We start from the raw sequence: 16,527 nt of genomic DNA on the forward strand, positions 1-16,527 counted from the left end.
TGAGACAGTGGTAATATCATTATGTTCCTATTGGTCAGTAGAGGAGCTTAGCCTGGCAGTTAGCCTGCTTTAGACCAGGTTAGTTTCGCAGCATAAGTTGCCACAGTGACTAAGCTTGATCTAGGCCTATGTTAAATTTGCTTTATGGAACCAAATCATTTGACAATGCGTCAGACTATACCTGAAATAAGCCTGGCTTATTTGGTTAACTTGTTTTACGAAACAGGCCTCGAGGCATTAAAAGTGATCATATTTTCTCCATTGCATCATATCGCATCGAATCGTATTGTGTTGAATCGAATCGGATCGCACTGCATCGTAATAGGGGTGAATCGTATCGCATCGGTAGCTGCTTCATATGTATCTTTAATGTATCGTATCGTTGGCTATGCATCGAGATGCGTATCGTATCGGCCTGAGTCATGAGATGCACATCCCTAGTCCCTATCATTCACTTTTAGTTTTCACCCACTATTCTTTTTCGCTGATGCAATCTTGCCATGCTTGGTGTCCACAATCATAATCATAAAGGCTGTTGTTCTTAAAACACCAAACAATTGGGCTGTTAAGGTCACAGCAGTTTTTTCAGGATTCTTTGATGAACAGAAAGTCCAAAATAGCAGCATTCATTTGAAACAGAAATGTTCTTTAACACTATAAATGTCTTAACTGTAATTTTCTTCAATTTACTGCAGCCTTGCTTCATAAAAGTTTTTTTTTCTTCTTACCCCAAACTTTTGAATTAAGTATGATGTTTCACAATAATATTAAGAAGCAAAAACTGGTTAGGTTTTTAATTTTGCAATTAATTTTTCTAAGTTTAACGTTACAAATATTTAACACAATTAATGCAGCATCAATTTTTTTTCTGACATCCTTTGGCTAGCATTACAGTTGACTATATGAACATGCTATCAAGCATGAAAAGAGAAGTTAATTTGGTACTGGTGTGCTGTATGTGGAGGAGCTCTCTGTGAACACAGGCATCTGGCACACACACAGAAAGCTCCATCAGACAACCCACCAGTTAGCACACTGAGAACTTCTGTAGATTGAATAAAGATTCATCTACATTTAATTTATAGTTAATGCATATACAATTTAGTTTATGTCAAGACTGTTTTAAGTTAACTTAAATTAAAAGTTGCTGTTATATTTTTCAATGCCTATATTGAATGCTAAAAATAATGGCTTTAAATTATACTGTAATGTTGAATGACTATAATTAATGGCTAAAATTGAGGGAAAATGCATGTATTAGAGACATCTATAACAGTATTGGTATCAATGATACTGGTCTTCATTAATAATAGGCTACTTAGTAAAAAGATGCCAATAAACACATTTAAAATCATATTCATTGTGTTTCGACATTAATTTGGAGATTCAATGTCAAATTATGACAATTTGACAATAAATTATTATATTAATATGCAATTAATTATAGAAAAATGTGAAATTCGATTTTCTTTTTGTATTGTAATAATATTTGATACACATATAATATATGATACGCAATAATATATGATACAAAATTTCATTATTTTTTTTTAGATTTTTGGTAGTTAAACAAATGCAGATTTGGTGAGCATAAGAGACTTCTTTCAAAAACATTAAAAAGCTTAATGATCCCAAACTTTTGACCTGTCATCCGTGTCTGTGTGTGCCTGGTATTCACTACGTTATGGGGTCCAAATGTTCCCACAAGTATAGTAATACCAGTAAATTGTGGGTATATAAATCAAAAGCTTTTAAATCATAAAGAATGAAAAATCTGAAATAGCAGAAAAATTTCTGTAAGGGGTATTTAGGTGTAGGGTTAGGGTATAGGGATAGAAAATACAGTTTATACAGTAGAAAAACCATTACATATATGGAGTGTCCCCACAAAAAATTAATTTAGTGTGTGTGTACATATATATGCAGACTGTTGAGTAAGATTAAACTGAGTCGGGATAAAAATGAGCTTATTTCTATTCAAAGATGAGAAGCTGTGAGTTTCTTGTTTTCATTTCTTTCTTTCTATATTTCAGTAGCACATGCATGATAAAACCTGAAGAAAGCCATGAAACCATCTTGCCTTGGCTCTATCTGGCTTTGGCTGTCCTGGGCCTTCCAACCAATGGAATAGTCTTGGTGGATCTTTGGAGATCAGAGAGGACACCCACTATCATCTTCACTTTGAACATAATCATGTCAGACCTGCTGATGTGCTGCAGTTTTTTCTTCCGAATAGCCTACTACAAAGAAAACACCAACTGGCAATCTGGAACCCCAGCCTGCAATGCAGCAGAGCTGATCATTTTCTCTTGCTACTACATAAACCTCTATTGCAACATGTGTTTCCTTTTGTGGACCAGCATTAATCGCTATACCACAGTGGTAAAACCAGGCTACGCCTTATTTCAGATCTTTAAACATACACGGTCTTGTTGGATCCTCTGCTTTTCTACCTGGTTGGTTGTCTTCACCGTTGTGTGCGCTAGCATGGGGGTCAAACTGAGCCTACAAATTAAAGGGACCTGCTTTGACCAAGTTGTCAATAGTTACATTCGCTATAAAGATCAGTTCAATACTATCCACTGCTTAGGTGTGTCAGCATTCTTCTTCATTTTGTGCTTGATGCTGGTTAGCTATAGCCTGCTGGTCTTCCATCTGCAGAAGGTAAGGGGAGGAAGTCTAGTCGGCGCTGGATTTGGGCCAGGAGGAGGTCTGAAGGTTCGCAGGAAGATCCTGGCCTCAGTCATAATGTTTGTACTCTGCTTCCTACCCTACCACGTGCAAAGGATCATCTTATTAACATCAGAGCATGAAAACTGTCAGGCAGAGTTCAGGATTAAAATGTGCACCATCTTCATTGCAGCTCTCAGCTGTTGCCTGCATCCCGTCCTCCAGCTGGTGTTTCGTTTGCGCTGCTGTCGGGCCAATCGCAACCACAGAGTCAAACCCAAACCTGAGATCTCCAAGACCCTGGACACACCTCACATACATACTATAAATGTGACAGAACACGCTGAGGAATCAAAGAAAAATGAAACTGAATTAAGCCACCAACAACCAACATCATAGTTTTGGGAAATTAGAAAAAAATGTGTCACAACATTGCATTTCCTGTGTGATGAATGCAGCAAGCTGTGAAACATGCTAACCTCAGAGAACTGTGTTTTGCTGCAGTTATTACTGTTTGGCAGAAGCAAAACTTATGGCCAGTTTACATGGTACACACAGAAAAAAAGGGGTTTAAAAGTGTACCTTTTGGGGTACAAAGCTTGTCCCTGGAGCAGTACCCTTACAAGAATATATTTGTACCTTTTTTTTACCCCTAATAGGTAGTAATGTACCCTTAAGTCTTGTTCACACCGGGACGAATATCACTCGCGATAATCGCCGACGTTTAACGCCTCGTGACTAAACAAAGGGCGCCAATGTGAGTGTGCACACCGAAAAACGCGAGGCGTGAGGCGTAAAAGCTTAATTTTTTTTTTAAACGCCTCGGGCTCGTTTTTTTGGGTTTGACGCGCCGCGTTAAAAACTGGCCGACCAATGAGATTGCCGCTTTTGTTCACGTGCCTGGAGCTGCTGAAGTTACAGTAAAACATGACTTGGTGGTGCTCAAGCACAAAACGGTCTTGCCGAGCACACATTGATACCTAATGACGAATAGGAAGTAAGTAGACCAAGAAGATGCATCGAGGCAAGATGAATGTAGAGATGCTGGTCTCATTGGTGTCTGAACACAAAGGGCTTTATGACAAAAGCGACAGCGACTACAAAAATCTCGATAAGAGGGAGTTATGGAGAGGAATTGCAGCTCAAATAAGATTCGATGTGTACCGGGGTATTTCTGTTTTTCATTAAGCGCCATCTAATGTCAGGGAGTGAATTTGCACGTTCACTCTGCTCATCGCCAGCGAAAATCACTTGGGTATGAACACAAAAGACGCGTCGAAAAACGTCGGGGATAAGCGAGCGCAATAATCGTCCCGGTGTGTACGAGGCTTTAAGGTACTAATATGTACCTATTAGGGGTAAAAAATATGTCCTTTTAAGGGTACTGCTCCAGGGACAAGCTGTTGTACCCCAAAAGGTACAATTCTGGCCCCTTATTTTTCTGTGAGTAGTGTGGTACCTCAGCATACTAACATACTTTTTACATAGTATACAGTACATACTACATACAAACAGTCCTTATTGACTATGTTGGAGCGAATTTTTCTGTATTAATGCCAACTAAACTTATTTTAGTAAGGCTTTGCATTGATGTTCTGCTATTTGCTTTTGTATTTATTAATTTATAGTATTAAATATTGCAGGCACACACTCTGCATGGTCAAATTGCATTCATTACAATTGTTGTTCACAGACACCATTTTCCCCAAAGTAGGTTGTCTAAATTTTCTCCAGAGATATCACCTATACGTTTGAAATGTTCAGCTGCAGAGGGGACACTTAGCCATCAGTTCCTCACATCACAAACAACACTTTCTGGAACTTATTATTTGGTCATCTTTCTAGGGTATATAACATATATTTATAAAGGCCGATCCTGTCATTGCAGTGTTTGGTGTGGTTGTGCCAGAAGAGGGTCTTACCAAATAACAAGTGGTATCCCTCATCAAGATGTCCGATTTTACAACACTTGATGTCTGAGGCTTTTGATATGCGTGTCATGGATTTGGGAAAGATTTAGCATTTGTTTTATTAAGGAACAGAAAGAGCATGTCTTTTTGAGTATCTGGGAATCATTTACATTTACTCTGTGATGGGGTTAATCCACTGAATGTCTTGGTGCATTACAGTTGCTGTCCTGTTACTCAGATTACTCCTACGCAGATTTTTTTTCTTTTGTTGTTGTTGTTTTGTTTTCAATGTCACTGACATGTTAACTCATAACCACCCAGAGTTGCAATTAATGTTTGTTTTGCAAAAAAAACACAATATAACATATAAGGGGGAAAAAACAGCTATTTAATCCACATTCAGGTATTGTTGTGTGCTAAAACAAATGATACTTCTTAAAAGAAAATTGCATTCATAAAATGTATCAATATAAGTTGTCAGCTTGATTCTAGCATTTGTTTTGTATAGTACTTCAACTGCAATGTGTCCATCCCACCACAAGAGTTCATGAGGAGACCATTAAAATCCTTGACAGGTATCCCTGCAATAAAGTCGGGACAGACCAGTTTACAAAACAGCTCGTCTTCGGATAAAAACATACAATAGCAGATATATGACAGATAAAAATCTTTCTTAAAAGGCAACTACAAGCTTTACAAAAAGTCCAGATGATACTCAAATGTCTTGTCCAAAAAATATCTGTTTTCCTGCATGTGCCAATTATTTGACCAATTCCATAAACATGAGTTTAAGCTACTTTGTGAAATAATGGTTAAATAACAAAAAGCACCGTTTACAGTCTCACAGCAGTTCTGCTATCAAAGGCAAGTGCTTCTGTGAAAGGAACCTTGTAAAAGAGAACTAAGTGAACATCACTCATGCTCAGACCGTCACTTCCGTTAAGACAGCCAGTCTAGGGAGGTGACCCAAAGCAAAACAATTTACAGATGCCCGTTACACACATCAGTGACTGCATTTAGAGAGGTAAGTGTATTACATTGCCTATATTAGGCATTATATTCTTATTCTGATATTGCTAAACAAGTTAGTCATGTATATACACGTGTGTGACCCAAAAAAACATTGTATGGGTCAAATGGATTTATGGATTTTCTTTATGCCAAAAATCATTAGGATATTAAGTAAAGATCACGTTCCATGAAGATATTTTGTAAATTTCCTACCATACATTTATCAAAACTAAATTTTTGATTAGAAATATGCATTACTAAGAACTTCATTTGGACAACTTTAAAGGCGATTTTCTCAGTATTTTGATTTTTTTGCACCCTCAGATTCCAGATTTTCAAATAGTTGTATCTCAGCCAAACATTGTCCTATCCTAACTGGTTTTGTGGTCCTGGGTCACATACTATATATATATATAGACTTGTCATTTGCACTTATATATTGTTGCTCTTTTGTTAGTTTGACTGCTTTTATTGTCCTCATTTGTAAGTCGCTTTGGATAAAAGCGTCTGCTAAATGACTAAATATAAATGTAAATGTATGCAACACCTATTTTTTTTTTGCTGTTTTGCTGATGTGGTTGCTGTGAAATGCTGTAAAAACCCATGCACACTTTACTGCTGAAAACTATGTAGTAATGACTACACAATATCTGACAACATTATATATAGCTATATATTTTTCTTTTTTAAATAAATGTTATTTGTGTTAAACGTAAAATATCACCTACGTTTAAAAAAAAAAAAAAGCTGACTTATTGTGAAAGTGGTATATCAGCTTCTGCAATTGGGTTAAACTATTTACAGGAATGCAAGCGATATCCAAAGTTACTTCTGTAAATAAAGGAGAAAGAAAGCTCAGGTTTTCATTAGAATGTCATTTCCACTCACTGTGTGTACTAACAGTAAACCCTTAGTTTTAAGTAAAATCTTATAGTGTCCTTAACCAATTTTTAACAATAATATAACCTTTTAAATTTTTTCTTCCCTCAGCTAATGGGAATCTCTTTTTCTGAGAGCTCAATGGCAAACGATTCACATGCTGAATCTCACCTCTGCCAAACGTCCACTACAAGTGTAGTTCTGCCCATTATCTACACCATTATGTCTATCACTGGCCTGCCTGGGAATGCTATTTCGCTCTGGGTGTTCATACGCAAAATTGCCATCAAAACGTCCACTCACATCTACCTGATAAATCTAGGGATCTCAAACTTGCTGCTCTGCCTCACCATGCCATTCCAGGCCACATACTACTCACTAGGGACCAAATGGCGCCACCACGACACCATGTGCCAAATGGCAATAAATGGTCTAACTCCAGTGATCCACATCAACATCTGCATTGGTGTGATGATATTGAGCTGGGTGGCACTCAGTCGCTTCGCCTCGCTGATTCAACACTCCCATGCTGACCGTCCAAGCCGATGGCTCAAAGTTCTACCAGGTGCCTTTCTCTGCCGAAAACGACAAGCGAAACTGGCCTATGCGCTGTGCATGGCCACCTGGGCCATTGTAACCATAGCGGTCACATCCTTTGTGGTGCTGTACTCGATCAGGGAGGCTAGGAGTGTGGATGACGGCGACGGAGATGAAGCGTGTTACAGCATAGCAGTGGAGGTTGGCGGGAAAGGATCTCATGTCTTCGCTTTAGTGGCCGTTTCACTGTTCTTTGTCTTCTTCCTGTTGGTCATAAGCGCTTACATGGCAGTGATCAGGCACATTTGGAGGTCCAGGAGAAGCGCGGTCATCTCAGACAGCCAGCGAGTCTACGCAAGAGTGTTTCGGAATATTGTTGTCATTATGGTGGTGCTGGTGGTCTTACTCCTGCCGCACCACATCTACAAAGCCATCTTTGTTCATATCGTCAACGAGCTGTCTTGGTCTGCATCACCTCCAAAAGACGCTTGCCATCCACTGTCCATGTACGTGGAGGTGAAGAGCATCCTGCTCTGTTTAGCAACTCTGCGATGTAGCACAGACCCCATCATGTACTTCCTGCTGGACAAGACTTTTCGTAATCATGCGCTTAGCCTGCTGAGATTACACACTAGTGCAAATGACAGTCAGTCATCAAAGTCTAACATGGGACAGTTATCTCAGGCAACAAGTGCATGCTTTTAGACATTACTTGAGAGGAAACTGTACACAGACACAAAGGAGTCTCATTGTGAGCGATGTTCCCTTACAGCTAAATGTTGTGTAGATGCACACAAACATAAGAAAAGGAAGAAACTTCCTGAACAGAGCTAAATAAATGGGCATCTTTTTAACTGGATTACTTCTGCATGTCCATTGTTCTTCAGTATGGATGTGAAGCTGTGAGAACTCTAGTGTAAAATGATGCAGTGCTAAGAATAACAGAGGATATGTGGAGAGGCACACAGAGGAATCCAATGTAAACAAGTATTTTGCAAGTTGCAAGTCCCTATAAAGTAACCAGATGTTTTGAAAAGCAGCTTCAAGTCAGACTGATGCTTCCGTTCTCACACCACTTTGAATTGCTGGAGTACTTTGTGTAGCTTTAAATAGATAGTTTAGCCAAAAACTGAAAAATTCTGTCATCAATTACTCATTCTCCTGTCATTCCAAACATTGATAACTTTCTTTCTTCTGTAGTCTGTTTTTTTTTGTCTATTTTTTGTCTTACATAAAGTCAGCATGAAATGGACATTCACCAATTCTCCAATCATTTAGTCCACTTATAAACCTGCCTCTTTCTTACATTTGACTAGAAACTTGCATTCAGATGAGTCTCTTTCCAATCACAAACCAATGATTTGAACCGAGTGCCTGTACATTTTTCCTTCTTTTATAAGCTTTTTCATTTGGATGTATGATATGGAAGAAAAGGTATGTTGCTACTTCTGTTTATCACAACTTTTAAAAAAGCCATACACATTTGGAATGACATGGGGTGAGTAAATGACAACAGATTTATTTATTTTAATTTTATTTTATATTCTATACCTTTGATGTGATTTCTCACACATTTACAGCATGCCTCATTTTTACTTTTAATGATTATATTCATTTCAGGTTGTTTTTCAAGCATACAGTATGTTATTGTTACAGGTCTTGCAGGGCTGCTTGTTTCCTTCTTTTTTACATTTACCCACTTTCCGGTTTCTATTTGCATGCTGGTTACTGTGGTAAATGTGATGAGCTTTCCATTACTGTAGTTGTGTAAACAAAGTATGTGTGCTTGTAAAACGGTGCTTTGACTTTTTTGCAGCACACTCATATGACTATGTCACAGGTAATGATGCATGATGGAGTAGGTATCCATCTACGTTTCTAATGACAGCAGCATTAAAGGCCATTAATTTACAGACAGTAAATATTAGAGCATGTCAGGAGCTTCAACATGTGCATCATTACTCCTATAAAATAGCAAGATTATAGTTACCTATTTTGCTTTTGCACTATCATTCTAATCTCAGCCAGATAGCTAGCTCTATAAAGCCATTTTGTCAGAATATAGTCAGTCAAAATTAAAAGGCAAATCTTAGTCTCAGTGTATCCAGACAGAAAACTTAAAAAGTTGTTTGGTGTAGTATCATATCAATGGTGCATATTCTAAACATACAAGGCAATTCACAAAGAACAATGCTAATGTACAGTATGAGTAAGAAAGTATTTGAAAGAAGTGAAATCTTTCTTCCTTGATGAATGAAGTTCAAAAGAACACAATTTATTAGAAATGGAAATCTTTTGTAACATTATACATGTCTTTGTTACTTTTGGTCAATATAATGCATCCTTTCAGCATTAATTCCTTTAAAAAAATACAAAAAAATGACAGGTGAAGACTGGGTGACAGAACATTATGATTCACAGACCTTTGTCATCAAGATCATCTTTGTTCTAATAAGATTTGATTGCTGGTGATGGTAGATTTGCATTTCTCTGAGGCAAATGCAAATGCTTAATTTTTTCTTGCACATCACATATACAGTATAAATCTAGATACATAACACGAGTAAAATCCACAATACTGACTGATACTACTCATAACACACTTTGTCTAAAGTTTACTAAAGTTTGTGTTTGCATTTATTAAACACAGTTCAGAGATACACAGAATAAGTAAGATCCAGCGATTAAGTCTGATCAATGCCAAATATTATTCTTAGTCAAACACATTTTGAGCAGTAAAAATAAATATAGCAAAGTATTTTATTTTCATGTTTAACTTTTTTAATTTTGTCACATTTCGTTCAGAAGTGTTGTTACTGTACATGTTTGAGGTTTATATTCAACAGCCTGTTACATGTCTAACAAATTCAAATACTGAGAATAAAGGTTTTTTAAAAACGTATGTACATTTCTTCAATGTAAGTAAACCAAATGTACTGGCTTTGATCACTTTTATTAGCATAGCAGCATATATGAAGCTTTTTTCCTTAGTATCTGTAAGCGTGGGCGATTGTTGGGAAACATCATTATGTTTTCTATTTCTAGGTTGTGAGTTCAGCTCTTAAACAACTGATCGTCAGCACTTTATATTAGTTTCCCGTTTAATTCCCTTGTATTGACAGCTGAAGGCTATTTATGAGAAAAGAGAACAGCCCAGTTTATTCTTACAGTGTGATGGTAGGATGATACCATACAATAGAAGGGGGAAGTTGCAAAAGTGTGAAAACCGCTAAGACATGTCAATGTGTAACAAAGGGCTTTGGTCAGCAGTCATCTAAAGCACTAGACACCACTGAACTTACCTTCACATCCCGGTGAATGATGTTGTTGTCATGGCAGTACCGCAAAGCCTCTAGGATCTGTCTCATGTAGTGACTAAAAAAAGAAGGAGAGCAGAGAAAGACAGAAACCTATATTAATTTCAAACTTCATTGGCCTTGTCTACCTGAATGGGAAGAAAATGGAACTAGGTTTGGAACTACATTATGGTGAATAAATGATGACAAAATTTTGTTTTTGGGGATTAACTATCAATTTTAACAGAGAAATCTCAGTCTACAACTTTAAGAACAGCACAGATTTCTGAGCCAAGTGGATTTTGAATGCAACTTCCAAAAGACAAAAAATTGCCAAATAATATTCTATAATGATACAATCACACCGGAGTGATTAGGTTGTTCAGTGCGGCACAGCATCAGCTGCTAAATTCAAATCCGTGTTCGCTGGCTGGCGCTGAGCCAGAGGCAGACGCTTTTGTACAGCACTGCATTATAACCAATCAGACATGATTCTGTTAAGCTTATGAATGCAATGACCAATCAGAGACGTTCAGATGAGTCATCGCTGCTACTGTTTTGATAGCGTTGATAACACTTATGATGTGGGCTTTTTTTTTTGTGTGTGTTTGCCTTACCGAATGTGGTATCCTGTCAGCAATAACATTAATAACAAATGATTACTATCAGTTTAAGTTCTGGCAGTGTTGCCAGATATTGCTATGAAACAAATAAAAACCGAAAAATAAATAATAAATTAAAAATAAACCGAAATAAGTTCAAATCTTTTGTAAATAACATAAGATAAAGATATCGCTAAACCTAAACTTCAACAACCCGCTCTATTAACTCTCTAAAGTCTCAAATTAAGTAGAAAAGACAAGTCCAAATGTACTTATAATAACTGGATCTGGCAACACGGCTGCGCCCGTGCCCTCACTCACAGTTCTCTGTTCTCCCAATCCTCATTCACTCCGCCAGCGTCTCGCAGCGTTCATTTTAATACCACGGGCGCTAAACATTCTTGCAAACTGTCTAAACTTAATTATACATGCAGACACTCATATGAGGAGCTTTAAATAGCAGATTAGTCATTTAGAGAACAAATTAAAAATTTACCGAGGTCCGAACCTCGGTGACCTCATTGCTGGCTATGGACATGACTAAATTCACATTAAATACAAAGTCAGTTGTATTAAAAATATTTTATTGCATGACAGCCATATTTGCTACTTAAGTAAAAAGTCTGGTTTTTAGGCTATGTGTAGTTAATAGATTACACTATTAGTCTACTTTGCCCATCACCATTTATTGATCAAACAACAATCTATAAAGGTGCAAAACGCATTTACTTACACATATTTGAGAATCGAGATATTTCCTGATAAAGTTAACACGTTTGGAAATAATTCAGTATATCAGTTATACAGTGCTACCGTGGCTGCTGTGTGTCACATGACAAGCATGACCAACCTTCCCCCCCCCCCACGAAATGGATGAAAATCCTCAAAAGTATTTACCTGGCTACTGCCTCACTGTAAACAAAACCAGCGTCTGCTCTCTTCACAATCTCAAAGCAGAGATCTGCTCCATCCATGCTGAAAGACAGAACAAGTCAGGAAACTCATCAGCAATGTAAAGTCAAATACTGGCACATTAGTTTTAAAATCTATTTCTGGTTTAACTTTACAAATCTGTAAGATAAGAATGAAAAATAAATTTTGTCTGACTCCACCTACACTGAAATTTCATCCAAAATCCCCCCCATAGGGGTATATATTAAAGTGCCCCTATTATGGATTTTTGAAAATTACCTTTCATGTAGTGTGTGACACAGCTCTAAGTGAATGAAAACATCCTGCAAAGTTTTAAATCTGAAAGTGCACCGTGTAAATAGTTATTGCATCTCAAAAGAAAGCGTCGACTCTGAATCATTGAAACGAGTCGCTTTTAAAACGAATCCCAAGCCGTTTCATGTTGATGTCAACATTAGCATATTGCCCGCCCACTTGTTGGTCTTTTAAAGTTGGTCTGAATAAAAATGCAAATTCATTCTTTGCCACTAGGTGCTGCTTTTGGAGCGGTAAAAATAGCGGTTTCCCCGGTAACGCTGTACACAAAGCAGCACTGTGTTCACAAACGCTGCTTTATCAGGCATTACAGGAAAACATCCTGCAAAGTTTTAAATCTGAAAGTGCACCGTGTAAATAGTTATTGCATCTCAAAAGAAAGCGTCGACTCTGAATCATTGAAACGAGTCGCTTTTAAAACGAATCCCAAGCCGTTTCATGTTGATGTCAACATCAAACATTAGCATATTGCCCGCCCACTTGTTGGGCTTTTAAAGTTGGTCTGAATAAAAATGCAAATTCATTCTTTGCCACTAGGTGCTGCTTTTGGAGCGGTAAAAATAGCGGTTTCCCCGGTAACGCTGTACACAAAGCAGCACTGTGTTCACAAACGCTGCTTTATCAGGCATTACAGGCATGATGAAATGAAAATGAGACCAATCAGATCAATCACCACAGATTAGTGCCACGCAAAGGAGGGGTTCGGAAAAATGGATCGCTGAGCGAATCGTTTGGGAGTCGTTGAGCAAGTAAGGTAAAAATAAATGCATATTACAAGACAATAAAAGTGTTTTTTGACCTTGCATGCATGTCAACCTGTTGTTGGGGACTCCCAAAACCAAAATATGAACCTTTCATAACCCATAATAGGGACACTTTAAACTTTAAAATCAGTGTTTTAAAAACAGTTTTTGGAGAACTGAGACAGTGTTGTTATTTCGCAGCTTTCAGTGTGGGAGACATGTATTGCAAGGCCTGTCTTGCAAGTGTGTTTTTTGCTTTGCTGGTACTTGCCTATTATCTCTGAGCACAAATTGAATTATGAATAATGGACTGGGTTAACTGTGGCCATTTTCAGAAATGAACACTTTTCTGATTGAAAATCTTCCCAGTGCTTTAACACCAAGACCGTAACAGTGTTGCTTCCAGGGGGCAGCAGAGCTCTGGAAGCCCCTGTTTTTGTGTCAGCTCGGGTCTCTAATGCCTTTAAAGAAAATCCCTTGAGAGGCAGCTGCGCTTCTCCAGATAAGAACTCACACTGCATGAAAGTTATTTGAGAAAAGCTCTGCACTTTAGATAAGCATATGAGCATTTGAGGAATTAAAAAGCTCACCCTATACCACACAACAAAACCTATACCCTATTCCAAAACCGCTGAGAGAGTAACAAACACAGGCTACATTATCTCTGAGCACAAATTGAATTATGAATTATGGACTGGGTTAACTGTGGCCATTTTCAGAAATGAACACTTTTCTGATTGAAAATCTTCCCAGTGCTTTAACACCAAGACCGTAACAGTGTTGCTTCCAGGGGGCAGCAGAGCTCTGGAAGCCCGTTTTTGTGTCAGCTCGGGTCTCTAATGCCTTTAAAGAAAATCCCTTGAGAGGCAGCTGCGCTTCTCCAGATAAGAACTCACACTGCATGAAAGTTATTTGAGAAAAGCTCTGCACTTTAGATAAGCATATGAGCATTTGAGGAATTAAAAAGCTCACCCTATACCACACAACAAAACCTATACCCTATTCCAAAACCGCTGAGAGAGTAACAAACACAGGCTACACTAAGGACAGAGCACAGCATGTTCATGCCTTGTTTTGAGATGCTTTTTAGAGTTCACTGACCCAACCTCGTCACAATATGCTTCAAAATAACCTTTCACATATACTAAAACAACATGGACGTGTCGGACTTTCATTGCATTTAAAGTTTGATGTGAATAAAGAATAATGGAATGATAAAACAAGTGCAGATTAGCTCAGAATGAAAACTTACAACTCAAACACCATGTAGAGCATCCCATCAGAGCTGTAGGTCTCCAGAAGCTCCACTATGTGAGGATGTTTCAGCATGTGGCAGATGCTTGCTTCTCTCTTCAGATCTACAGAAAGACAAAAAGATAGGCTAATTTCAGTTTCCAATCAAGTCAAGTTTATTGATATAGCACTTCTTTTACAGTACATATTGTTTCACCCAGGAAGCCACTCAAAATTACTATGCTTAATAAAGGATCAAAGATAATTTTCAGTTTAATTTAATTTTCTACAAAATAATCTATTTTTTTAGCAACATTAAAAACACTCGTATGCAAAGGGTTGATAAAAATGCTTAATTTAAACATGAAGTATGATGTAATTTTGTTTAGACGTTTATTGTCTGTAATATCCCAATTTAATACAAAAAGTCAAGCTCAGCACCATATTTCACATCTGCATCTTTTACTACTAAAACTAGTTTGTACAGTAATTCAGATGCAGGATTTCGCACAATTAGCAAAAATGTGCAAGAGTGCACAAACAGACATCTGTGTGGACGACCCCGCACACACACCGCTGCTCTTCTCATCTGTGATTAAAACGGTTGGCATTCAAGAATCACAGCCATTAGAAGACAGTAAAAACAGTTGTTTAAAGTATTCTGCATGTGTGAACCACATTAGTCTTAGCATGCTGTGGGTTTCCTCAGAGCAGGGCCATAGTCCACAGTTTAACAGTCACACTTCCTCGACTTCTTAAGTTCTACATAGACTTTTTGGTGCCGTGAATGGAATGTGAGATTCACATATATAAGGGTCTCATATGCATTGATCGAGGAATTACATGGATAAAACTTTTTAAAAATCACTGATGACGTCGAAATGCAACTGGAGGGCAGGAAGTGATTTTTCTCTGTAGGAATCACTAGCAGAAACTCAAAATGGCTGTGCTTTGCGTTGTTTATGGATGCTCAAATTGGCCAAACCGAGAAACCACAAGGAGCTTTTATCGTGTACGAAAAGGGGTTGTTCATGAGTGGGGAAAAGTCAAGAAATTGGTTGAAAAACACAGGAAAAAGTGGCTTGTAAACCTGCGTCTGCGGTCGGGAGGAGCCGAGCCGGATAATGCTCGTGTGAGCAAATGGTTAATATAAGATATAATGATATATTAATAAAGATATAAATAGATTGGGCTGCCACCTCTCATGCATTCAGAATTCAATCAGTGCTAAATGTCACACGTAGACACGATGTAAATAAGATATTATTTGCAGTTCAGAGAGCTTCACTGATTATACCGGAACATCGTGAGATTGTGATAAACTGAAGTGAGTGACAGCTTTTTAGTGATTATATGCAAGTGCTATTTGCTCGCTTTCTAGGCTATAATCAATTCAGAATTTGATTAAAAGTTTTGTTTTACATGCTGTTAACAGGACCAACAGCCACATAACCTGTAACTTACATGAAGCAAAGTTTAAAGAGTGACAAAAAAAAAAGTAGAACGGATGAGATGGAGGAAAGTCCGTACTGTACTTTTTTTTTGGCATGAGGCATTTTTTTAATATAGCGCTTTCATTGTATTGCTGTACACCCAACGCGCTTTACAATCATATGAGGGGATCTCTCTTCAACCACCACGCTATTACAAGAGAAAGGTATAATCACAACATATGTTGGACGTGATCCAGGGTGCAAACTACGGGGGAGCTAGGGGGAGCTCGGCTCCCCTTAATAAGACATGGGCTCACCTGAAAATGTGATTTGTGAAATTTTGGGGGGTCTCAAAAAATATTGACAATGTGTTATTTTGACATGCAATTTCAGTTTTGTGTAATGTGATCATCTTGGATTATTATGTGTAAAATTGCAAAAATATCATTAATTCATGCATGACGGCGATTTAAACCTAATTCACTTCAATAAAGATAACTATACATGCTATTCTTGTCATGAGCATCGAGGTGTGGGGGCACTGCGGTGCAAATTCCACTCATGTTTAGTACATGTTAACTCAAAGATTTGTAGAAAAAATATAAACGTTGGACTCTGTGGTCGATTCTGTGTTAAGGTAAGGCATGTTATTTGCAATTATGTGTTGTGGCTGGGTTGTTATAGGTCTGCGTGACTCTCGATGTCTTAGGCCTAATTGAACGGAGGAATTATGGTATTCTTCTGTAGCCTGACGACGAGTAACTTTAACCGTTGCTCATGTGAACTCAAAGACAGCCTCATGCTTTGTATATAGACTATTAGTGGGTGACTGTTTGTTGTTTCACCTATTAATTCGTGTCGATAAAGTATAATAGGGTAAATCCTGTATAGTGATTTATCCTATATAGTGCTTGCATAAAGCAAGTAGTGCATACACTTGTAGTTGTTATGTATCTTTGTAAGACATTGTAAGCCCTCTTTTGAGG

The 16,527-nt window shown here is 37.8% G+C and overlaps 3 protein-coding genes across 19 annotated transcripts in view; 2 read left to right on the top strand and 1 right to left on the bottom strand.

Annotated features, from left to right (window-relative positions):
- Positions 1-3,314, top strand: part of gpr82 (G protein-coupled receptor 82) — an 8,525-nt gene extending 5,211 nt beyond the window's left edge. Inside the window, exon 2 of one of the 2 annotated variants that reach the window (XM_016251282.1) lies at positions 2,034-3,314. In XM_016251282.1, coding sequence (XP_016106768.1) covers positions 2,034-3,069 — 1,036 coding nt within the window. In that variant the 3' untranslated portion in view covers positions 3,070-3,314. The remainder of the gene's footprint in view (positions 1-2,033) is intronic. The other variant, XM_016251283.1, reaches the window with a different exon arrangement.
- Positions 1-16,527, bottom strand: part of caska (calcium/calmodulin-dependent serine protein kinase a) — a 196,313-nt gene that overhangs the window by 50,391 nt on the left and 129,395 nt on the right. For all 16 annotated transcript variants that reach the window (XM_016251265.1, XM_016251266.1, XM_016251273.1 and 13 more), the window contains exons 3-5: positions 14,128-14,233; positions 11,803-11,880; positions 10,310-10,382 (exon numbers count right to left, since the gene is read on the bottom strand). In XM_016251265.1, coding sequence (XP_016106751.1) covers positions 10,310-10,382; positions 11,803-11,880; positions 14,128-14,233 — 257 coding nt within the window. The remainder of the gene's footprint in view (positions 1-10,309; positions 10,383-11,802; positions 11,881-14,127; positions 14,234-16,527) is intronic.
- On the top strand, positions 6,612-8,105 carry LOC107565946 (probable G-protein coupled receptor 82). Its single transcript, XM_016251284.1, has one exon. It carries the CDS (start codon positions 6,612-6,614, stop codon positions 7,710-7,712), a length of 1,101 nt encoding a protein of 366 aa, XP_016106770.1. The 3' UTR covers positions 7,713-8,105.

This window comes from Sinocyclocheilus grahami, unplaced genomic scaffold (genome assembly GCF_001515645.1).
Source record: "Sinocyclocheilus grahami isolate Dianchi unplaced genomic scaffold, SAMN03320097.WGS_v1.1 scaffold1036.1, whole genome shotgun sequence".
In the NCBI taxonomy this organism is placed as follows: domain Eukaryota; kingdom Metazoa; phylum Chordata; class Actinopteri; order Cypriniformes; family Cyprinidae; genus Sinocyclocheilus; species Sinocyclocheilus grahami.

Excerpts from the sequence above, each read along its gene's own strand:
- LOC107565946 (XM_016251284.1), top strand. The coding sequence starts at position 6,612 with ATGGCAAACGATTCACATGCTGAATCTCACCTCTGCCAAACGTCCACT.